The sequence below is a fragment of the Thunnus maccoyii genome, chromosome 18, assembly GCF_910596095.1.
Source record: "Thunnus maccoyii chromosome 18, fThuMac1.1, whole genome shotgun sequence".
NCBI classification, from domain to species: domain Eukaryota; kingdom Metazoa; phylum Chordata; class Actinopteri; order Scombriformes; family Scombridae; genus Thunnus; species Thunnus maccoyii.
Window position 1 is genome coordinate 29170465 of NC_056550.1, and position 25036 is coordinate 29195500.

The window sequence follows — 25036 nt, forward strand, 5'->3', positions numbered from 1 at the left end:
CATTTTTTAAAAACTTTTTTAAAGAATTAGAAGCACACATACAATTATTAAAAATGTCTGTTGCTAAGTTAAATTTGCCACATCTACAGCTGAGGTTGGTCTACCAGGTCTCTGCTGCAGGTTCATATACTGATCTTTGCAGCAAGTGTGAATTGATCCAGTCATACTTCCCTTGGTTTGGTTGATCCAGTCGGATATTTTGCTCCTCACCATCCCAAACCACCTTGACCACCCAATTTTCCTCTAAAATTGTATCCCAACAACAAAACAAGAAAAGCAAAACAATGTGAATAACAAAAAGGCTTGTTTATTTTAAAAAGAAGCGTTTATACTGAGCACAACTTTGCAGTAACACTGGTTACAGATGTGTCATGTTCAAATTCTGCTGGACACTTTATCTGTGGTAAATATGCGAAGCGTGGACACTTTGCATCTGCATCTTCCCCTACACAGCGTCAACACAGTGAAGCAATACTTTATCATACGCCAGATAAGATCGAGCACATGAAAAACTTTCCATTAAAGCAAGAATTGCAAGGGATACGATATATGGTTATATCTGACAAATGATGTAAGCATTCAGAGAGCAATCTTGTGACACTCGCCAGACGCCGTTTTCTGACAGCATGGTGCAGCCCATATCCCCGACAGATCCGTTTGGCTGCCCTTCACCCCATTTGGTGAAGGTCAGACGACGGTTTTTCATATCTGTCTCAAAATGACCCTCTGCTTTTTTATTGTTGACATAGATCCAGACCATTTTGTCCACTTCACCAAACAGCTGAGTCAGTGCGCTGTTCTCCTCCTCGTTCCTGGGCAAAGCCAGCTCTAAGTCTTGTTGGGAGCAGAACTCCATGGCCTGGGAGAAAGAGCCTCTCTCCTTGTTTGACACAAAGTATTTCTGACCAACTCTCCGGACAAAGTCGTGCTTTACAGCTGAAAAAAAGAAAACAACATGCCTGATATCAGAAATATATGGAACCCCCCAAAACATAACATTTTTTTATCTTGTGCACATAACATATGGATATTGCTGGCACAAGTGATCCATTTTGTTTGCTCCAGTAATTATCTTGTGGACACGACATGCAATCTTGTGAGCACAAGATAATAACTTAGAAACCAATACTCTGAAGTTGTGATGAACAAGATAAAACATATCATCTCTCAGGACTTTGGTGGCTCCATAGAAATAAATGAGAGAAGAAATATTGTGTTTTCAATAATCCTAAACTGAATTGTCATTTTGGCCCTCTGGCTCATCAACTCTATTCAGAAAGTCTTTGTTAAAACACACTTAGTTTGACATGTTTGTTCTTCCTCTGACTGAAGATCAATATCATTTCTTTAGCTTCTCAACCGGTTGAAAGAAGGTCATTTGTCCACTTAACCACAAGTTTTTGTTGCTCAAGATAAAAAATGTTTTGTAATATTTGCAATTATTTACATGTTTCTGAATTGCCCCATTGAAAAATAATGCAGTATATACAAACACAGATACATTAATATTAGTGAAGCCAACTATTGCAACATTTCACTTTCTCAGACAACAAGACGGGATAATCATACATCAGAAATACTTCACTTCCTGTAACACTCACTTGTAGTTCTTGAATATGATACTTACCCAGCTCCAACTTAGAAAAGCTTTTCTTTAAGGCTTCAAGGTCCTGGTCAACAAAGTCAAGTAGATCTGGATCAAACAAATTAAATACAGTTACTGCCAATAAGTTGGACCTCACATCTGTCACCAGATTGTTACAGATGACAATGACAGACAGTCATTCATTTTTACTGACCATGACAGCAGACCAAAGCTAGTAAACCAATCACACATGGACACAATAGCAGGTACACCTTACAATATAATACAGTCCAATACAAAGGCCTTCAATATCTTCTGCCTGTATTAAGTGTACACACTTTTTGTGCAAGATTTGTGTTGAAATTTGAGGTCTGAAATGACTCAACGATCAACAGAAAATTCATTAAAACCCATTTTACATTGATGAATCGTTTTGTCATTTATCAAACAAAATCATAACTGGTTAATTCCTTGATGCCAGTGTCTCTGACTGAATAAAGACAATTGAATATTACATTAAGCTGCATTAAGCTGGGGGACTTGCAAGAGACAATTATTAAAAAGAAGAAGATATCCTGACTTTTAGTGCCAATATAGGTCAACCTCCAAAAATACTGAAACTCTCACTTCTCACAGTACAACTCAGTGTGTCTTTAATTAGACCCTCTGTGCCTGATCAATGCCCACATCTTTCAAATTCCAAGTCCTCAGTTTGTAACAGGCTCTCTGATAAACATCTGAAATTAGAAACCAAGATAACCCTGATGACATTCCCTGTTATTTTCTCAGACTTTTCAATGCCCCTTTTAAACACATGTAACTGTTTTCACAGACTGTGTAGTACTTATCGTGATGAGGACACTGATCTTCATGTGTAAAATTGGGGGTGTATCTCTATAAATGCATTGTATTTTTAATATTTACATACTATGGCCTCAAAATATAACCAAGTTGAAGTAATATCACACAGAAACAACCTAAACAAAAATCAAACAGTCAAGCTTCAGGAAGGTATTGTTGCTGAACTGAATTCGTACATGTGTTTACCTTTCTGTGTGTGTTTGTGTGTTTACACATTATCTGACTAGACTTGTGTGTTCATGCATTCTGAAATTTGCTTAAGATGTACTATTACTGCATCCTGCATTTTAGGGAAAAGACAAACTGTAATTGTTCAGCTGATGAAAATAATTCAGTACAATTTATATATATATTGTTTAAGGTTTAAAAAGTTATATAACCTCGTCCACACGTTACAGCAGATCCATCATGTCCACGGGGTCCAGGGAATCCAAGGGCTCCAGTGAATCCACGGGCTCCAATGGGTCCAGCAGGTCCCACCCGTCCTTGTTCCACAAAAGAGCAGGGAAAGAGACATAAAACAAGACTCATAATACATAGCAAAGATTATACTTGTTGTTTATTTGAAAAAAAATCTATGGATGAAAAATTGACATAATTGCAATGCTCAGATGATTAGGGGGGAAATGACAGTATTTAGCCTGAGCATGGTGTCAGAGGAAAAGCCATGCTGTAACCTGAAGTCATAAGGGTTTATCCTCTGATTAGCATGAATGTATTCAGAGATTTGAATATCAGTCTTCTGTGACAGCTGACACACACACAGAGTGAAGAATAAGGAAGGTGACATGAAAGGATCTGGGGAGGTTTGAGAGAGGTTTCAGGATTGTAGCTAAAAGCAAACTCATCTGTCTGTCCAACTGGTAGGGTTGCCAGATTGTAGAAAACAAATCATTGAAGTGTAGACCTAATGTTGTAAGGAGCATGATAGCAGTGAAGTTGCACCCACACCAGGTTTCCCAGGAGATTTTGTCTCACCTGTTGGACCAGGAGGACCAGGAGGACCAGGAGGACCAGGAGCACCTGGAAGCTGACTGTAGCCAACAGGAGCCATCAGGCAGAAGATGCAGAGCAGGAGACACAGCCTCATCTTGTGAATGCAAAACTTCCACGACTTATTCTGGTTGCAGAAAGCAAGCAAGATTTTCTGATGCAGTGATTAGAAAAACATTACTTAAACATTACTGGTAACCTGTTTGTCTTTGTAATCAGTAATACATCCCACTGGAATCAAAATGTTCTTAAACATATTCTCTGAATACATATTTGAAATATAGTTAAGGATTTTCCTATTTTCAGGCCCCACAAGGAATAGTATTTCATCATAATGTACATCCATTAATTTAAAGTCTATAAATCAAAGGTGTTCTGCTCAGTCTGTAGCAAAGTAAGAATTACCACTTCATTACAAATGATATGACTCTAATAGTTCCAGCTGGTTGTGATACTTCAGGAAAAACTGATGAAATTTCCAGGGCAATTAAAGCATCTCAATAACACTAAATCTAGTACCAAAACGTAATAAACAGAAAGGAACTCACCGTATAAACCAGGAGTGATCTGCAGGATATTCCACTTTTTTACTGCCTCCAAAGAAAAATGACCAAGAATGTGTTTCGAGCTTATGTGTGAGAAACTTAGTCCAGAGTGAACAACGGATGTCGTGGTTTATGTTGATGATATCATGTGGTATATGATACAAAAGATAGAAGAAAAGCTGAGTCTTAGAGCCTCCTTCAAGTTTAACCAGCAGTTCTGTGAGACTGCAGAGCTTATTGTGGAAGGATTTCCTTTCAAATGAACTCACAAACAATATTTCTCTATAATTAAATAAATAATAAATTACAAGTACGTTTACACACTGTACAGTACATCAGGGGCGCCGGATTCATTACAGAAGTGCGGGGGCCAAAAAGTTTCTGTGTGTGTGTTTCGCGGACACAGACGCACTCCACATGTGCGCACTAATAAACATGGTTGCAACTTGATAACTTTCCAGAGTTGTGAATATTACTGCTGTGCAGTGTTTTTCTGATCAGTCTTTAAACCCAATAATCTGTTACTCCAACCTGCTGCTGGATCATATTTCATCGTCTCACCAACACTTTAAACAACACGCCTGCACCAACGCAGCCCCTTATTGTTTTACACAGGACTGCTTTTTCACCATGAGGGCTTCTTTATTACAAACAATTCCGCCAAACAAACCTGGAATCTGTGTAACAGCTGTTCTCTTCATATAAAGTCAATGGTGTGGATTAGTAGCAGAACACTGAACATTAATTACCGTCAGATCCTGACTGATCCTTTTAATGAAGTTACCGTTGTTGTGCCACGTGCGTAAATGCGCACATCACTCTGTCAATTTAAAGATGCACTTATCGTTTCTGCTGCTGTGGGATGCTGCAGGTGTTTAATAAAGTCAAAGGAAAGAATCTGATGCACAGCAGCTGTGAGCAACAAACAGAACATCAGTACTGATGTTTCTGCGAAATCCCGGATACAATCAGTGACACCTGAACAACATTCATGTTAAATCCAGACATTAATCTGACACGTCTCAGACCTGCCTGAGTCATATCAATAACTGTATTTTGACATTTGGCATTTCAGTAGATTATGTTATAGATGCGAAATAATAGAGAAGTAAAAGAAGCAAAAGGAAGTTGGTTTGTGATTGTGGAGAGCTCTGTGTGCGCGCATCTCTGCTAATTGAAGCCGCGCAATTTGAGGCTTTTGTGCTCTCTGCAGTTTTCATTATGGACCGATCTGTGTGCTGAAATGTGACTAAAGCCTGAAACACTAGAAACAGCAACTTCACTGCCTGTAATACATCAATGGCCTGTATGCATCTTCTTATGTGCACCGCCATATTTCTCCCTCTCCTCCTGTCGCTCCACATTAAGTTCCACTCTGTTACATTAAAATACCGGTTTTGAGGAGCACAAATATACACCATCCGGGGCTGAAGCAGTGGCAGCCCCGGACCCAAAGCTTTGGCACCGTGCTCACAGCTGTTGTGTTCACAAATGAAATGCGCACTTTCCACCGTAAGTGTTGCAGTATAGGGGCATTTGAGGGGACACAGTGGGGAACCAATGGCCCCCTACTTCCGGCGTCAGTGCAGTACATACATGCAGTCACTTTAACATCAAACTGAGATATGAATTCTCTCCTTATGTAAAAATATATAATCAATGAAGATACTGCAGCTATTTTGCATATTTTTCAAAACAGCCGATGTTACTGTAGGAGACATGCTGTCACATTCTGTGATGCGCTATTGATTTAATATTGAACATATTTGTGGTGACTTCACGTAAGATTGAAGGTGCTTCACATGACAGTAGCTGAAATACATAAATGTAAGACTTTTCTCTTGGGTTTTTATTTTCCATTTTTCAACAAGCACACTTATCGTTGTATGTAGCCTATCATTAGCAATTCAAACCACACTGTCGCCACATTTAACATGAGGGAGGACTGTACAATTGTTATGGAATTCTCCATCATTAGGGGTTACAAATTGGGTTACATTGGGTCAAGCTTGGCCTTGAGGTCACAATGTAATTCTTAAACAGTCTCCTTGAGACTCCAGCTGTCTGTGATGTTTTGGGGAGGGCAGAAACCTCTCTGATAGAGGGTGTATCAGCATTGCCATGGTTACCAAGGTCAGAGGAGGCTTTCCTTGACAACACAGATAGGTGGATGACACAGTCAGATATTCACACCAAAACTGCTGACATTCCATGCAACGTGACAAACCAATGAGACTAATTTTTCATATTGTAGGCTGATAAAGACTAGGACTCGGACCATCAGAGGACAGAACGGAAAGAGACAGCACCGGAGTAGAACACTCTGGTGTTTACTGTTTTCGGTTCTCCGTTTGGCCAAGTGCTTCGATAAACATTCTCAGCTTTAAGACATCAAGGGCTTGTGTGCGCTTTTCTCCACTGAGGTGCTGACCATCGCTCAAAAATATCCACAACAACAGTTAAAGATACCCTGTGTAGTTTTCTTGTAAAGATCTTTGTTGAGCCACTGCTGCACTACTTTGTGCATTACTGCTGCCACCAACTGTCACCAAGTCAGTAGAATAATGTGAAACCAGTGGAAGGACTGTGTTGTGTAAGTGGCAACTACCGCAGCTTGAGGCTGAAGTCAATGCGGAAGCACCTTACATGTTTGGAGACTCAGCAGCTTTGATGTCTGCTGTGTGGGCATTGATTGACAGCTGTGATTGACAGTTGGCTCACCTGCTGCTCTCCCCAGCTGTAGGACTCACACTGAGTCGGACTATTGTGGCAATATTTCACTAAGTTTAATGTTACTTAATAATGATACCTGCCCTGTTAGCATAATTTAGCTAAAGAAGCTAACTTAAGCCCAAGTGTGCACCACACTGTATTTCTCAGGGAGTGGGGGGTAGGGCTGTAGTCTCCTGGTCGACTAGTTGATTAGTTGGTCGATATGCTCTCGTCACACTAAATATTTATTGGTCGAATAATCTCTGTGTTACTGTAATAAGGAGAGAAGTGCTACATCAGTAGCCTTCAAGGATTAATCCATTATTTCCTGTGGCGGGAGGGACAGACTAACAAATTACCTGTGAAAACAACGGGGGTGTATTCAAAACACCCCCGTTGTTTTCACAACTTTTAACTCTTCCAACTTAACGGAGACTGCTGGGTCTAACTGGACTCAACATTTACTGAACGTTTACTGAACATTTACTGAATCAGCGTTTCTCCTGTAATAATATCGACGAACCCCCGCCAGGCCAAAAGATATTTTCTAATGCCAAAAATAACGCTAAATATCGGTAGCATATCTCCGTTTAGGAATAGGGCAATGCTTAGAATGTTTGTGTAGCGAGCAGGAAAGAGCGGCAGGAAACTGGCGGTGGATGCGAGCGGAGCAGAGGAAAAGGTTAGCAGTAAGTTGTCGGTCTGGTAGTAAATGCACAGAACAGACTACAGTCTAACAGTTAATACATGCTAAAAAGTCACGTCTGTTGTTTTCCAAGTGCTGGAAAAGTGAAGGGAGTTAGCTCCAAAGTTAGCAACAATAGGTTAGCCTAACCTGAAGAGGTAAAACGGAGAAATGTGACTTCACTGTGCACTCTGCCCCATTACTTCACCCCCCCAACCCATCCACGAATAATCATGGGTGGGTTGGGGGGGTGATTATTTTTTCAGAAACTTCTTGAAGAGATGACCATGGAGGAGCACAGGCAGCTCACCAGTGAACTGCTTCAGAGGCAGCCAGGGCTCATTTTTGATGCCTTGATGATGCATCAGCGCAGGCATGGTGTCCCACCGTTTGCTGGAGTGCCAGGGGTACCATGGTGCACTTGTAGTAACTGTACAGACATGCCTACGGACCGGGAGATGAAATACTGTGACCAGTACCCTGCAGATTGTGTAATAATAATACCTCACTTATCCCAGTACTGTCTTGAAAATGCTTTTTATGCATTCACAGGCAGTACTGGGAGGACATTATTGTATTTGGCCAATCCAGGAAGCCTTGGGTTGACAACCAGGAGTACCGTTATGCTGCCTATAGACATTTCATCTATTGACAGCATGGCTCTGTAGGCCAGGGAAACTGACTTGTCATCCCCACTTGCTGTGTTTGGAGGATCAGGGTCAAGTTCCCTGGTCCTCAAAAGACATCACACTGGTTTCACACCTGGCCTCTGCGTTTCCCTCCAGGTCCTCTGGAACGTCCACACAGTATCTCAGGTACTCACACACCTGCCTGTTCATCATCAAGGCATCAAATCATCTCATATTTATTTGTTACATTTCTGATATTTTATTTATTTTATACTTGTTCTATATATTTTCTATATTTATATATTTTCTGGATAATTATTAAACTTTTTGTTTATATATTCACATTTGTTGAACTTAACTGTGCAAGTTTACCAAATAAAAGATATTCATCAGATGTGCTGTGGTAACTGCAATGACAAACATATTAATATATATTTATACAATGACAGTATTTCCCTGCAGTCAGTATATTCTCATTACCACTTCCACCATTAATTTATATTGTCATTATTTATATTTATAAAGCAACATAAAACAGTAGTGAAGTTGGAGTACCACTGATCCTCAGAATAGGGCACTGTAGTACATGTTATGGATTAATTTTCATTGCAACTTCAGGTTATGTTAACTGTAATTCACTAGTTTGAACCACAAAATAAAAATATAAAAAACAACACTAAGAATAATGACATTTGTAATAAAAATATATCTTATTTAACAGAAACATTTTTGGACATCCTTTTCAATCTGGACAATGAAAGGATAACATAAACATGCAGCTTTTACTGTTCAAACAAACATTTTGACAGCTTATTCTGTGTTCTTCAGAGTTGATTCTGATTAAGACAGAATAATCTATCAAATCATTAGTGTGTTTGAACACTAAAAGCAGTGTGATTAAACTTATCTGATCCCCTTCCAGCAGTCAAATTGCTGCACATATAATAGCTGACATGGGTCAGACCAAAACCACACCAAAGGTATTCAATTTACTGCTCTGGATGAAGATGCGCTCATCGCAGGAACAACACCCATGATTCACTGGCACTGCTGTTCCTCATCTGCTCCAGGAGCTGTGTGTAGAGCAGCAGCCGCAGGGAAAAATGCTTCTGTGGAAGACAGTACCATTACACATAGAGATAATTTACTATTTCATACATTTTATACAGTTGTACATGTGAAAATAGTGCTATTTAACCAAGAGTAGGACTTACAGGGTAAGTTAATACGCTACATAGGCAAACAAATGTGTATCACTTACCTAGACCTCTCCTGACTTGGTCTGCAATACTTCTGATATGGCGGGTGTGAATGTCACAGACATGGTGAATAATGCCAACCCATAGTGCCTGAGTAAAATAAAACAGCACAAATGAATGAACTTATTATAAATCATCTATCTATCTATCTATCTATCTATCTATCTATCTATTTATCTAATGTGCTCACCAGAAACTGTTCAATCTTATTCCATGCAGATTTTCATACCAACAACAGACTAGATCAGATTATTTAATTGATTAACACACTTTCAGTCAGAGACGAGTAGCTATTCAGTGAAAACAACTTTTGTTGTCTTTGGTTGTAATAAAAACCAACGTACTCCCAGCCATCAATGGCACATGGTGAAATACCCCTGACCTATTACACAGTCACTTTAGGATGAAGATAAAGGCAATACCATGCATCGATGCTACAGGACCTCTCTCATAGCTGGAGAAACAACAGCAACATCAAGAAAATAAGTTCTTTATGACAGAGTCACAAACCCTTGTAATACATTATGTTATGTCCTAAGATGCTGGGAGCCTTGGCTGGCCTGGATAAACACACCAAAATAAATAACAGAAAAATTCTAATTCAGACTGATGAATGTAAAATTAAAACTCTGGTAGCAATTACATGTTTTTCAACATTGAAACGGGGAAAACGTTACTTGTGTTGGACTATAAGCTAACTTTGCCCCCCAATGTGTACATATACTCCTAAATGACAAATTAGGAGCAAACAATGAAATCATGGAGCACTGTGAAAAAAATATATATATACATAAATATATATATATATATATATATATATATATATATATAAATTCACAGAATGTATTAACTCGGTGATGAGCAGACTTCTCCTCAGTTTATCTTTCACACTAATTCATTACTCTGACTTACGGTCTTTACCACATTACCAGCGCTAAATATCTTAGTTATCAGTCAATGTGGTGTCTAACTGTCACAGAAAATGAATCAGTCGTTGGGTTATTAGCACAACGTTGCTTCCCTGTTGTCTCTTGTCAGACCACCAGCTCCATGAGAGGCACAAACCGAAGCTAAAGTGTGCTAATATTTAACGTTATGTGGCGGCGTTTCTTTTCAGGGAAATTAATGTACTGCTAATAAACATTGTACATCATCTAGGTTTTGAACCATAACCAGCGGGGCAAAATAAATATACATTACACTCTTACCTGTCCAGCAGTAAACAGGAAGCTTCGTCGTCAGTCTGCAAACATTTCTCTCATCAGGGATTTCCATCTGGGTTTATTCTCATTTTATGCCGTTGCTTGTCCCGATTTTGTTTAGCTTCTTGGTGTTTTTTTTTCAAGGAGCCTACTCCAAAACACAAACCACAGATAGCACACTGACTAAATCCACAAATTATAGTGTTTATTAAGCATTTACAAAGTGGGGGTGTATTAACTTTTATCAATTTTAATAACACAAAAATCTTCACTTCTTCTTTCAGGACTGCAATACCATAATACAGTCCCCTCCGAAAGTATTGGAACAGCAAGGCAAATTCCCTTTTTTTTGTTGTTCACTGAAGACATTTGGGTTTAAGATCAAAAGATGAGTATGAGACAAGAGTTCAGACTGTCAGCTTTTATTTCCTGGTATTTACATTTAGATGTGTTAAACAACTGAGGATATATCACCATTTGTATTACACCACAGCATTTTTAGGTGAGCAAAAGTAAAGGAACAAACAATCTTAAAGTAAATAACATTTAATATTTATTTGGTGGCATAACCCTTGCTTGCAATAACTGCCTCAAACCTGCGACCCATCGACATCACCAAACTGTTGCATTCTTCATTTGTGATGCTACTCCAGGCTTTTACCGCAGCTTCTTTCAGTTCTTGTTTGTTTTTTGGGGGGTTTCTCTCTTCAGTCTCCTCTTCAGGAGGTGAAATGCATGCTCTATTGGGTTACGGTCAGGTGATTGACTTGGCCAGTCTAAAACCTTCCACTTTTTTCCCCTGATGAAGTCCTTTGTTTTGTTGGCAGTGTGCTTTGGGTCATTGTCCTGCTGCAGGATAAAATTCCTCCCGATTAGTTTGGATGCATTTCTCCGCAAATTGGCAGACAAAATGCTTCTGTACACTTCGGAATTCATTCTGCTGCTACCATCATCAGTTACATCATCAATAAATATTAATGAGCCTGTTCCAGAAGTGGCCATGCACGCCCAAGCCATGACGTTACCTCCACCATGCTTCACAGATGAGCTTGTATGCTTCGGATCATAAGCAGCTCCTTTCTTTCTCCACACTTTGGCCTTTCCATCACTTTGGTAGAGATTAATCTTGGTCTCGTCAGTCCATAAGATTGTGTTCCAGAACTTTTGCGGCTCATCTCTGTACTTCTTTGCAAATTTCAATCTGGCCTTCCGATTCTTACTGCTGATGAGTGGTTTGCATCTTGTGGTATGGCCTCTATATTTCTGCTCTCGGAGTCTTCTTCGAACAGTGGATTGTGATACCTTCACCCCTGCACTGTGGAGGTCGTTGGTGATGTGACTTACTGATGTTTTGGAATTTTTCTTCGCAGCTCTCACAATATTTCTGTCATCAACTACTGTTGTTTTCCTTGGCCGACCTGTTCGACATCTGTCACTCAGTACACCAGTAGTTTCTTTCTTTTTCAGGACATTCCAAATTGTTGTGCTTGCTATGCTCAATGTTTGTACAATGGCTCTGATTGATTTTCCTTCTTTTCTCAGCTTCAAAATGGTTTGCTTTTCTCCCATGGACAGCTCTCTGGTCTTCATGATGGTTTATCCTCTTTAACAAGAAATGCAGTCTTTATAGGTTTAAACCCAGGCCAAAAAGTAGACTAGTCATGCAGAGCTATTTAATGTTTGAACAATCAACCTTAAAGGCAACACCTGGTCAACAAGAAACACCTGTCAGTCACATGTTCCAATAGTTTTGCTCACTTGAAAAATGGGTGGGTTCAAACAAAGGGTGGTATGTCCTGAGTTGTTTAATGCATCTAGATGTAAATACCAGGAAATAAAAGCCGACATTCTGAACTCTTGTCTCATATTCATCTTTTGATCTTAAACCCAAATGTCTTCTATGAACAACAAAAAAAAGGGAATTTGCCTTGCTGTTCCAATACTTTTGGAGGGGACTGTATGCTCTTTTCAATTTTCAGGTGACAACTACTGCAAAACCCTTGGGACCAAATTATGTAACACTGACAATTGGAGAGTTAATTGGAGAGTTAAAAGAACATAAGAACCGTAGGGTTGTTAGACAGATGAATCACAGCCTAACCAAAAATGTTTTAGAGCATAGAAATGCCAAAAGACACCAAGCTGTACTACTGGTACCCTGTCATGTTGCACAGCGCATGAAAATGGCATGAACTGGTGAAAATAATTAGCTCCAATAGAAAAATATTAGGCCATGATATGTATGGTAGGCTAAAGCCTCAAGCCTGCGACCCATCGACATCACCAAACTGTTGCATTCTTCATTTGTGATGCTACTCCAGGCTTTTACCGCAGCTTCTTTCAGTTCTTGTTTGTTTCGGGGGGTTTCTCTCTTCAGTCTCCTCTTCAGGAGGTGAAATGCATGCTCTATTGGGTTACGGTCAGGTGATTGACTTGGCCAGTCTAAAATCTTCCACTTTCCACTTTCTTTCAGGACTGCAATACCATAATATGCTCTTTTCAATTTTCAGGTGACAACTACTGCAAAACCTTTGGGACCAAATTATGTAACACTGACAATTGGAGAGTTAATTGGAGAGTTAAAAGAACATAAGAACCGTAGGGTTGTTAGACAGATGAATCACAGCCTAACCAAAAATGTTTTAGAGCATAGAAATGCCAAAAGACACCAAGCTATACTACTGGTCCTAATTGAGATAAAACCCCTGTCATGTTGCACAGCGCATCAAAATGGCATGAACTAGTGAAAATAATTAGCTCCAATAGAAAAATATTAGGCCATGATATGTATGGTAGGCTAATAATGCATAATTTGGCCGATCTGACCAGAACAGATTCGTGTCAATAACAATAACTTTACTTCAACCACGAATGAAACAGGCCACTGTTTATTGTGTGAGAATAAGCTATCGATTACATTTCTAGTCTCCTATATGTTCATGTTTAGAAGATACTGTCTTTCTGTTTGCCATCTTTCTGCCCTCAGATACAATCCTAAAACTGTATTATAAATCATTTTATCATCAAATCAATTAAAAGAAACAAACAAACAAGACATATTAAAAACATATTGAGTCAATAAATAGTGCTGAAAAAAACTGGCCCATTGTTCAACCTAATTACCACAATACCAGACCCCTGGTCTATGGTATTGTGGCGCTAGTGTGCTCTCACACATCTCACACATCTTTGTGCACATGGAAGATGCAACTAAAACAGGGACCCACTCGTACAAACATTGCTTGATAGCCACTAATAGTGATCAAAAACTCCACAGGATACCTTTAAATTTTTATTTCATTCTGAAAGTTGGAGCTAGCGAAGATTTTTAGATTTCTTAGATGGTAATAAGGCATCAAAAAGATCTGCTGCTCCCTCATTTGTAAACCATTATTTATTTTGATCTGTACTGAATGTAAAACATATTTGAAAAGTCTTTCTGATATTGACTAAAGATATTGTACCCACATCTCTGTTATCTCAAAAATCTTTGACCTCTCTATTATTCTGTATTTCTACATCTAAATGCAAACTGTAGACAAACACTTCTTAAGGATCTTTTACTGCACTTTTTGAAAGTATTGTGTGGACATAGCACATTGTGCTGTAAGCTGTTATCACATATCACACATGTAACTGTAGAGAAATTATTTCTTATATTTTCTTCAGATCATAGACTCATTTTTTTTAAAAAACTTTTTTAAAGAATTAGAGGCACACATACGATTATTAAAAATGTCTGTTACTAAGTTAAATTTGCCACATCTACAGCTGAGGTTGGTCTACCAGGTCTCTGCTGCAGGTTCATATACTGATCTTTGCAGCAAGTGTGAATTGATCCTGTCATAGTTCCCTTGGTTTGGCTGATCCAGTCGGATATTTTGCTCCCCACCATCCCAAACCACCCTGACCACCCAATTTTCCTCTAAAATTGTATCCCAACAACAAAACAAGAAAAGCAAAACAATGTGAATAACAAAAAGGCTTGTTTATTTTAAAAAGAAGCGTTTATACTGAGCACAACTTTGCAGTAACACTGGTTACAGATGTGTCATGTTCAAATTCTGCTGGACACTTTATCTGTGGTAAATATGTGAAGCGTGGACACTTTGCATCTGCATCTTCCCCTACACAGCGTCAACACAGTGAAGCAATACTTTATCATACGCCAGATAAGATCGAGCACATGAAAAACTTTCCATTAAAGCAAGAATTGCAAGGGATACGATATATGGTTATATCTGACAAATGATGTAAGCATTCAGAGAGCAATCTTGTGACACTCGCCAGATGCCGTTTTCTGACAGCATGGTGCAGCCCGTATCCCCGACAGATCCGTTTGGCTGCCCTTCACCCCATTTGGTGAAGGTCAGACGACGGTTTTTCATATCTGTCTCAAAATGACCCTCTGCTTTTTTATTGTTGACATAGATCCAGACCATTTTGTCCACTTCACCAAACAGCTGAGTCAGTGCGCTGTTCTCCTCCTCGTTCCTGGGCAAAGCCAGCTCTAAGTCTTGTTGGGAGCAGAACTCGATGGCCTGGGAGAAAGAGCCTCTCTCCTTGTTTGACACAAAGTATTTCTGACCAACTCTCCGGACAAAGTCGTGCTTTACAGCTGAAAAAAAGAAAACAACATGCCTGATATCAGAAATATATGGAACCCCCCAAAACATAATATTTTTTTATCTTGTGCACATAACATATGGATATTGCTGGCACAAGTGATCCATTTTGTTTGCTCCAGTAATTATCTTGTGGACACGACATGCAATCTTGTGAGCACAAGATAATAACTTAGAAACCAATACTCTGAAGTTGTGATGAACAAGATAAAACATATCGTCTCTCAGGACTTTGGTGGCTCCATAGAAATAAATGAGAGAAGAAATATTGTGTCCTAAACTGAATTGTCATTTTGGCCCTCTGGCTCATCAACTCTATTCAGAAAGTCTTTGTTAAAACACACTTAGTTTGACATGTTTGTTCTTCCTCTGACTGAAGATCAATATCATTTCTTTAGCTTCTCAACCGGTTGAAAGAAGGTCATTTGTCCACTTAACCACAAGTTTTTGTTGCTCAAGATAAAAAATGTTTTTTAATATTTGCAATTATTTACATGTTTCTGAATTGCCCCATTGAAAAATAATGCAGTATATACAAACACAGATACATTAATATTAGTGAAGCCACCTATTGCAACATTTCACTTTCTCAGACAACAAGACGGGATAATCATACATCAGAAATACTTCACTTCCTGTAACACTCACTTGTAGTTCTTGAATATGATACTTACCCAGCTCCAACTTAGAAAAGCTTTTCTTTAAGGCTTCAAGTTCCTGGTCAAAGTCAAGTAAATCTGGATCAAACAAATTAAATACAGTTACTGCCAATAAGTTGGACCTCACATCTGTCACCAGATTGTTACAGATGACAATGACAGACAGTCATTCATTTTTACTGACCATGACAGCAGACCAGAGCTAGTAAACCAATCACACATGGACACAATAGCAGGTACACCTTACAAAATAATACAATCCAATACAAAGGCCTTCAATATCTTCTGCCTGTATTAAGTGTACACACTTTTTGTGCAAGATTTGTGTTGAAATTTGAGGTCTGAAATGACTCAACGATCAACAGAAAATTCATTAAAACCCATTTTACATTGATGAATCGTTTTGTCATTTATCAAACAAAATCATAACTGGTTAATTCCTTGACGCCAGTGTCTCTGACTGAATAAAGACAATTGAATATTACATTAAGCTGCATTAAGCTGGGGGACTTGCAAGAGACAATTATTAAAAAGAAGAAGATATCCTGACTTTTAGTGCCAATATAGGTCAACCTCCAAAAATACTGAAACTCTCACTTCTCACAGTACAACTCAGTGTGTCTTTAATTAGACCCTCTGTGCCTGATCAATGCCCACATCTTTCAAATTCCAAGTCCTCAGTTTGTAACAGGCTCTCTGATAAACATCTGAAATTAGAAACCAAGATAACCCTGATGACATTCCCTGTTATTTTCTCAGACTTTTCAATGCCCCTTTTAAACACATGTAACTGTTTTCACAGACTGTGTAGTACTTATCGTGATGAGGACACTGATCTCCATGTGTAAAATTGGGGGTGTATCTCTATAAATGCATTGTATTTTAATATTTACATACTATGGCCTCAAAATATAACCAAGTTGAAGTAATACCACACAGAAACAACCTAAACAAAACTAAAACAGTCAAGCTTCAGGAAGGTATTGTTGCTGAACTGAATTCGTACATGTGTTTACCTTTCTGTGTGTGTTTGTGTGTTTACACATTATCTGACTAGACTCGTGTGTTCATGCGTTCTGAAATTTGCTTAAGATGTACTATTACTGCATCCTGCAGTTTAGGGAAAAGACAAACTGTAATTGCTCAGCTGATGAAAATAATTCAGTACAATTTATATATATATTGTTTAAAGTTTAAAAAGTTATATAACCTCGTCCACACATTACAGCAGGTCCATCACGTCCACGGAGTCCAGGGGCTCCAAAAGGTCCAGGGGCTCCAGTGGCTCCAGGAGGTCCAGCAGGTCCGAACCGTCCTTGTTCCACAAAAGAGCAGGGAAAGAGACATAAAACAAGAGTCATAATACATAGCAAAGATTATGCTTGTTGTTTATTTAAAAAAAAATCTATGGATGAAAAATTGACATAATTGGAATGCTCAGATGATTAGGGGGGGAAATTACAGTATTTAGCCTGAGCATGGTGCCAGAGGAAAAGCCATGCTGTAACCTGAAGTCATAAGGGTTTATCCTCTGATTAGCATGAATGTATTCAGAGATTTGAATATCAGTCTTCTGTGACAGCTGACACACACACAGAGTGAAGAATAAGGAAGGTGACATGAAAGGATCTGGGGAGGTTTGAGAGAGGTTTCAGGATTGTAGCTAAAAGCAAACTCATCTGTCTGTCCAACTGGTAGGGTTGCCAGATTGTAGAAAACAAATCATTGAAGTGTAGACCTAATGTTGTAAGGAGCATGATAGCAGTGAAGTTGCACCCACACCAGGTTTCCCAGGAGATTTTGTCTCACCTGGGGGACCAGAGGGACCAGAGGGACCAGGAGGACCAGGAGGACCAGGAGGACCAGGAGGACCAGGAAGCTGACTGTAGCCAACAGGAGCCATCAGGCAGAGGACGCAGAGCAGGAGACACAGCCTCATCTTGTGAATGCAGAACTTCCACGACTTATTCTGGTTGCAGAAAGCAAGCAAGATTTTCTGATGAAGTGATTAGAAAAACATTACTTAAACATTACTGGTAACCTGTTTTTCTTTGTAATCAGTAATACATCCCACTGGAATCAAAATGTTCTTAAACATATTCTCTGAGTACATATTTGAAATATAGTTAAGGATTTTCCTATTTTCAGGCCCCACAAGGAATAGTATTTCATCATAATTTACATCCATTAAGTTAAAGTCTATAAAATTAAATCAAAGGTGTTCTGCTCAGTCTGTAGCAAAGTAAGAATTACCACTTCATTACAAATGATATGACTCTAATAGTTCCAGCTGGTTGTGATACTTCAGGAAAAACTGATGAAATTTCCAGGGCAATTAAAGCATCTCAATAACACTAAATCTAGTACCAAAACGTAATAAACAGAAAGGAACTCACCGTATAAACCAGGAGTGATCTGCAGGATATTCCACTTGTTTACTGCCTCCAAAGAAAAATGACCAAGAATGTGTTTCGAGCTTATGTGTGAGAAGCTTAGTCCAGAGTGAACAACGGATGTCGTGGTTTATGTTGATGATATCATGTGGTATATGATACAGAAGATAGAAGAGAAGCTGAGTCTTAGAGCCTCCTTCAAGTTTAACCAGCAGTTCTGTGAGACTGCAGAGCTTATTGTGGAAGGATTTCCTTTCAAATGAACTCACAAACAATATTTCTCTATAATTAAATAAATAATAAATTACAAGTACGTTTACACACTGCACAGTACATCAGGGGCGCCGGATTCATTACAGAAGTGCGGGGGTCAAAAAGTTTCTGTGTGTGTGTGTTTCGCGGACACAGACGCACTCCACATGTGCGCACTAATAAACATGGTTTCAACCTGATAACTTTCCAGAGTTGTGAATATTACTGCTGTGCAGTGTTTTTCTGATCAGTCTTTAAACCCAATAATCTGTTACTCCAACTTGCTGCTGGATCATATTTCATCGTCTCACCGACACTTTAAACAACACGCCTGCACCAACGCAGCCCCTTATTGTTTTACACAGGACTGCTTTTTCACCATAAGGGCTTCTTTATTACAAACAATTCCGCCATACAAACCTGGAATCTGTGTAACAGCTGATCTCTTTGTATAAAGTCAATGGTGTGGATTAGTAGCAGAACACTGAACATTAATTACCGTCAGATCCTGACTGTTCCTTTTAATGAAGTTACCGTTGTTGTGCCACGTGCGTAAATGCGCACATCACTCTGTCAATTTAAAGATGCACTTATCGTTTCTGCTGCTGTGGGATGCTGCAGGTGTTTAATAAAGTCAAAGGAAAGTCAAAGGATCTGATGCACAGCAGCTGTGAGCAACAAACAGAACATCAGTACTGATGTTTCTGCGAAATCCCGGATACAATCAGTGACACCTGAACAACATTCATGTTAAATCCAGACATTAATCTGACACGTCTCAGACCTGCCTGAGTCATATCAATAACTGTATTTTGACATTTGGCATTTCAGTAGATTATGTTATAGATGCGAAATACTAGAGAAGTAAAAGAAGCAAAAGGAAGTTGGTTTGTGATTGTGGAGAGCTCTGTGTGCGCGCATCTCTGCTAATTGAAGCCGCGCAATTTGAGGCTTTTGTGCTCTCTGCAGTTTTCATTATGGACCGATCTGTGTGCTGAAATGTGACTAAAGCCTGAAACACTAGAAACAGCAACTTCACTGCCTGTAATACATCAATGGCCTGTATGCATCTTCTTATGTGCACCGCCATATTTCTCCCTCTCCTCCTGTCGCTCCACATTAAGTTCCACTCTGTTACATTAAAATACCGGTTTTGAGGAGCACAAATATACGGGGCTCACACCATCCGGGGCTGAAGCAGTGGCAGCCCCAGACCCAAAGCTTTGGCACCGTGCTCACAGCTGTTGTGTTCACAAATGAAATGCGCACTTTCTACCGTAAGTGTTGCAATATAGGGGCATTTGAGGGGACACAGTGAGGAACCAATGGCCCCCTACTGCGCCAGTGCAGTACATACATGCAGTCACTTTAACATCAAACTGCGATATGAATTCTCTCCTTATGTAAAGATATATAATCAATGAAGATACTGCAGCTATTTTGCATATTTTTCAAAACAGCCGATGTTACTGTAGGAGACATGCTGTCACATTCTGTGATGCACTATTGATTTAATAATGAACATATTTGTGGTGACTTCACGTAAGATTGAAGGTGCTTCACATGACAGTAGCTGAAATACATAAATGTAAGACTTTTCTCTTGGGTTTTTATTTTCCATTTTTCAACAAGCACACTTATCGTTGTATGTAGCCTATCATTAGCAATTCAAACCACACTGTCGCCACATTTAACATGAGGGAGGACTGTACAATTGTGATGGAATTCTCCATCATTAGGGGTTACAAGTTGGGTTACATTGGGTCAAGCTTGGCCTTGAGGTCACAATGTAATTCTTAAGCAGTCTCCTTGAGACTCCAGCTGTCTGTGATGTTTTGGGGAGGGCAGAAACCTCTCTGATAGAGGGTATTTCAGCATTGCCATGGTTACCAAGGTCAGAGGAGGCTTTCCTTGACAACACAGATAGGTGGATGACACAGTCAGATATTCACACCAAAACTGCTGACATTCCATGCAACGTGACAAACCAATGAGACTAATTTTTCATATTGTAGGCTGATAAAGACTAGGACTCGGACCATAAGAGGACAGAACGGAAAGAAGCAGCACCGGAGTAGAACACTCTGGTGTTTACTGTTTTCGGTTCTCTGCTTGGCCAAGTGCTTCGATAAACATTCTCAGCTTTAAGACATCAAGGGCTTGTGTGCACTTTTCTCCACGGAGGTGCTGACCATCGCTCAGAAGTATCCACAACAACAGTTAAAGATACCCTGTGTAGTTTTCTTGTAAAGATCTTTGTTGAGCCACTGCTGCACTACTTTGTGCATTACTGCTGCCACCAACTGTCACCAAGTCAGTAGAATAATGTGAAACCAGTGGAAGGACTGTGTTGTGTAAGTGGCAACTACCACGGCTTGAGGCTGAAGTCAATGTGGAAGCACCTTACAGGTTTGGAGACTCATAGCAGATTTGATGTTTGCTGTGTGGGCGTTGATTAACAGCTGTGATTGACAGTTGGCTCACCTGCTGCTCTCCCCAGCTCTGGGACTCACACTGAGTCGGACTATTGTGGCGATATTTTTACTAAGTTTAATGTTACTTAATAACGATACCTGCCCTGTTAGCATAATTTAGCTAAAGAAGCTAACTGAAGCGTGTGCACCACACTGTATTTCACAGGGGGTGGGGGGTAGGGCTGTAGTCTCCTGGTCGACTGGTTGATTAGTTGGTCGATATGCTCTCGTCACACTAAATATTTATTGGTCGAATAATCTCTGTGTTACTGTAATAAGGAGAGAAGTGCTACATCAGTAGCCTTCCAGGATTAATCCATTATTTCCTGCGGCGGGAGGGACAGACTAACAAATTACCTGTGAAAACAACGGGGGTGTATTCAAAATACCCCCGTTGTTTTCACAACTTTTAACTCTTCCAACTTAACGGAGACTGCTGGGTCTAACTGGACTCAATGTTTACTGAACGTTTACTGAATCAGCGTTTCTCCTGTAATAATATCGATGAACCCCCGCCAGGCCAAAAGATATTTTCTAATGCCAAAAATAACGCTAAATATCGGTAGCATATCTCCGTTTAAGAATAGGGCAATGCTTAGAATGTTTGCGTAGCGAGCAGGAAAGAGCGGCAGGAAAGTGGCGGTGGATGCGAGCGGAGCAGAGGAAAAGGTTAGCAGTAAGTTGTCGGTCTGGTAGTAAATGTACAGAACAGACTACAGTCTAACAGTTAATACATGCTAAAAAGTCACGTCTGTTGTTTTCCAAGTGCTGGAAAAGTGAAGGGAGTTAGCTCCAAAGTTAGCAACAATAGGTTAGCCTAACCTGAAGAGGCAAAATGGAGAAATGTGAGTTCACTGTGCACTCTGCCCCATTACTTCACCCCCCCAACCCACCCACGAATAATCGATTAGTTGAAGATAATAAACGATTTCAGTCAACCAAGATTTTATTTGGTTGACTACAGCCCTACTGGGGTGTGTTTCCAGAGCGTGAAAGGCAACACCCCACACTCCTTACTTAGAAGGTCCTGGCTCCAAACAGAAAATATCACGTCGACCGTTAACTGCAATTCTTGGCTTGGCTTCAAAACGGCTCCAATGCAAATCAATGAGTGACATCACACCTTGCTGCATCCATCTTTATATACAGTCTATGGCAGTGGTAGGCAAATAATGGCCCATTGGCTAAATCTGGGCCCCCAGCAGAAATAATTGGCCTCGTAACGAAAGCTGAAGCTTTCCCTTTTTCTTTCACATCATTTTTCATAAATCTGCAGTAGATAATGATGTAAACAATAAATATGACCTGGTAACCTCTTATGAAGTTAAAGGATACGTAACACACGTACACAACTGTAGGATAAAGTCCCGGCATGTTTCGAATGAAGACAGCACAAGCCTCAAACAACAGATCAGATCAAATGTTCAAACAAACATTTTGACAGCTTATTCTGTGTTCTTCAGAGTTGATTCTGATTAAGACAGAATTATCTATCAAATCATTAGTCTGTTTGAACACTAAAAGCAGTGTGATTAAACTTATCTGATCCCCTTCCAGCAGTCAAATTGCTGCACATATAATAGCTGACATGGGTCAGACCAAAACCACACCAAAGGTATTCAATTTACTGCTCTGGATGAAGAGGCTCTCATGGCAGGAACAACACCCATGATTCACTGGCACTGCTGTTCCTCATCTGCTCCAGGAGCTGTGTGTAGAGCAGCAGCCGCAGGGAAAAATGCTTCTGTGGAAGACATTACCATTGCACATAAAGATAATTTACTATTTCATACATTTTATACAGCTTTACATGTGAAAATAGTGCTATTTAACCAAGAGTAGGACTTACAGGGTAAGTTAATACACTACATAGGCAAACAAATGTGTATCACTTACCTAGACCTCTCCTGACTTGGTCTGCAATACTTCTGATATGGCGGGTGTGAATGTCACAGACATGGTGAATAATGCCAACCCATAGTGCCAGAGAAAAATAAAACAGCACAAATGAGTGAACTTATTATAAATCATCTATCTATCTATCTATCTATCTATCTATCTATCTATCTATTTATCTAATGTGCTCACCAGAAACTGTTCAATCTTATTCCATGCAGATTTTCATCCCAACAACAGACTAGATCAGATTATTTAATTGATTAACACACTTTCAGTCAGAGACGAGTAGCTATTCAGTGAAATTAACTTTTGTTGTCTTTGGTTGTAATAAAAACCAACGTACTCCCAGCCATCAATGGCACATGGTGAAATACCCCTGACCTATTACACAGTCACTTTAGGATGAAGATCAAGGCAATACCATGCATCGATGCTACAGGACCTCTCTCATAGCTGGAGGAACAACAGCAACATCAAGAAAATAAGTTCTTTATGACAGAGTCACAAACCATTGTAATACATTATGTTATGTCCTAAGATGCTGGGAGCCTTGGCTGGCCTGGATAAACACACCAAAATAAATAACAGAAAAATTCTACTTCTGACTGATGAATGTAAAATTGAAATTCTGGTTGCAATTACACGTTTTTCAACATTGAAACGGGGAAAACGTTACTTGTGTTGGACTATAAGCTAACTTTGCCCCCTATTGTGTACATATGCTCCTAAATGACAAATTAGGAGCAAACAATGAAATCATGGAGCACTGTGAAAAAAAAAAATATATATAAATATATAAATATATAAATATATATATATATATATATATATATATATATATATATAAATTCACAGGATGTATTAACTCGGTGATGAGCAGACTTCTCCTCAGTTTATCTTTCACACTAATTCATTACTCTGACTTACCGTCTTTACCACATTACCAGCGCTAAATATCTTAGTTATCAGTCAATGTGTTGTCTAACTGTCACAGAAAATGAATCAGTCGTTGGGTTATTAGCACAACGTTGCCTCCCTGTTGTCTCTTGTCAGACCACCAGCTCCATGAGAGGCACAAACCGAAGCTAAATTGTGCTAATATTTAACGTTACGTGGCGGCGTTTCTTTTCAGGGAAACTAATGTACTGCTAATAAACATTGTACATCATCTAGGTTTTGAACCATAACCAGCAGGGCAAAATAAATATACATTACACTCTTACCTGTCCAGCAGTAAACAGGAAACTTTGGCGTCAGTCTGCAAACATTTCTCTCATCAGGGATTTCCATCTGGGTTTATCCTCATTTTATGCCGTTGCTTGTCCCGATTTCGTTTAGCTTCTTCGTGTTTTTTTTCTTTGACGACGACAATTCACGCTCCTGTGATTTTCTAAATAAGTATAATCCTTCCTTTATCAGATTTTGGTTTCAAAAACGTCTCACAATACAAAATGTTTGGTCCTCTCTTCTTCTTTGTTTTAAAACCGGCACATTTCCGGTAGTTGCCACTGAATCTAAAACGCGTAAGGCCCTCACTGGAGCCAGTGTTAGGTTTGTCCGTTCTGCGCTACTGTAGAAACACGGCGATGCAACATGGTGGCCACTGTGGAGGGGGATCCGCTCCCATGTAGATATAAAGGGCTTATTTCTAAGGTAATGAAAACACAACAATTATTATTTTCTGCTGACTAGACACTAATTAAGATATACTTATAAATAATCTATTCAATTTTTACCAAGTCTGTTCTTTTAGATGTTACTAAATACTACACACTAGACCTTTAAGGAATGGTAAAACAGATCACATCTTATAGCAAGGAAATTACACTTTCCTATGTCTAATTTTTTTTTTTTTTTTTTTGCTCTGTTGCACAGCTCAGCAATAAAATCACGTATTGTTTATCTGACTCTAAGAGCAGAGTTGCTTTAAGCTAGATTGACAAAGGCCAAATAATTAGACAATGGAAAAATTGAGTCTTGTCCCTTGCCAAGCAAACAACCCTGATTGAAACAGCAGGGAAACCAACGGTGATCAACAGCTCAAAATTTTGACATTTGACATTTAAACTGTCTACATTTTAATGACACTTTGAATCATTGTATGATTGACACTCAATTAATGACTGCTGTTTCTTTTGCAGTCTCTCTCTCCTTCCCTCTTTGTCTCTTGTCTCACTCCCTATCTCTCTTGGCTGACCCCAACCCCTCTTTGCTCAGAGGTGTTGAGGCCAGGGGCCCTCCTACTGCAGCAGCCTGTGAAGGC

At 39.4% G+C, this 25036-nt stretch overlaps 1 protein-coding gene across 1 annotated transcript; it reads right to left on the reverse strand.

The window, feature by feature from the left end:
- Positions 1–332: 332 nt before the first annotated feature.
- On the reverse strand, positions 333–17658 carry LOC121884728 (mannose-binding protein C-like). Its single transcript, XM_042393701.1, has 4 exons — positions 17565–17658; positions 16966–17070; positions 1628–1693; positions 333–936 (listed from the first exon to the last, which is right to left on the reverse strand). Exons 1-4 carry the CDS (start codon positions 17656–17658, stop codon positions 554–556), a joined length of 648 nt encoding a protein of 215 aa, XP_042249635.1. The 3' UTR covers positions 333–553.
- Positions 17659–25036: the final 7378 nt, after the last annotated feature.

Coding starts and splice junctions, on each gene's coding strand:
- LOC121884728 (XM_042393701.1), bottom strand. CDS start 17,658: ATGGCTCCTGTTGGCTACAGTCAGCTTCCTGGTCCTCCTGGTCCTCCT. Junction 1,694..16,965: donor TGCTGTAATGTGTGGACGAG/GTTATATAACTT, acceptor TGTTTGATCCAG/ATCTACTTGACTTTGTTGAC. Junction 937..1,627: donor CTTTTCTAAGTTGGAGCTGG/GTAAGTATCATA, acceptor TCTTTTTTTCAG/CTGTAAAGCACGACTTTGTC.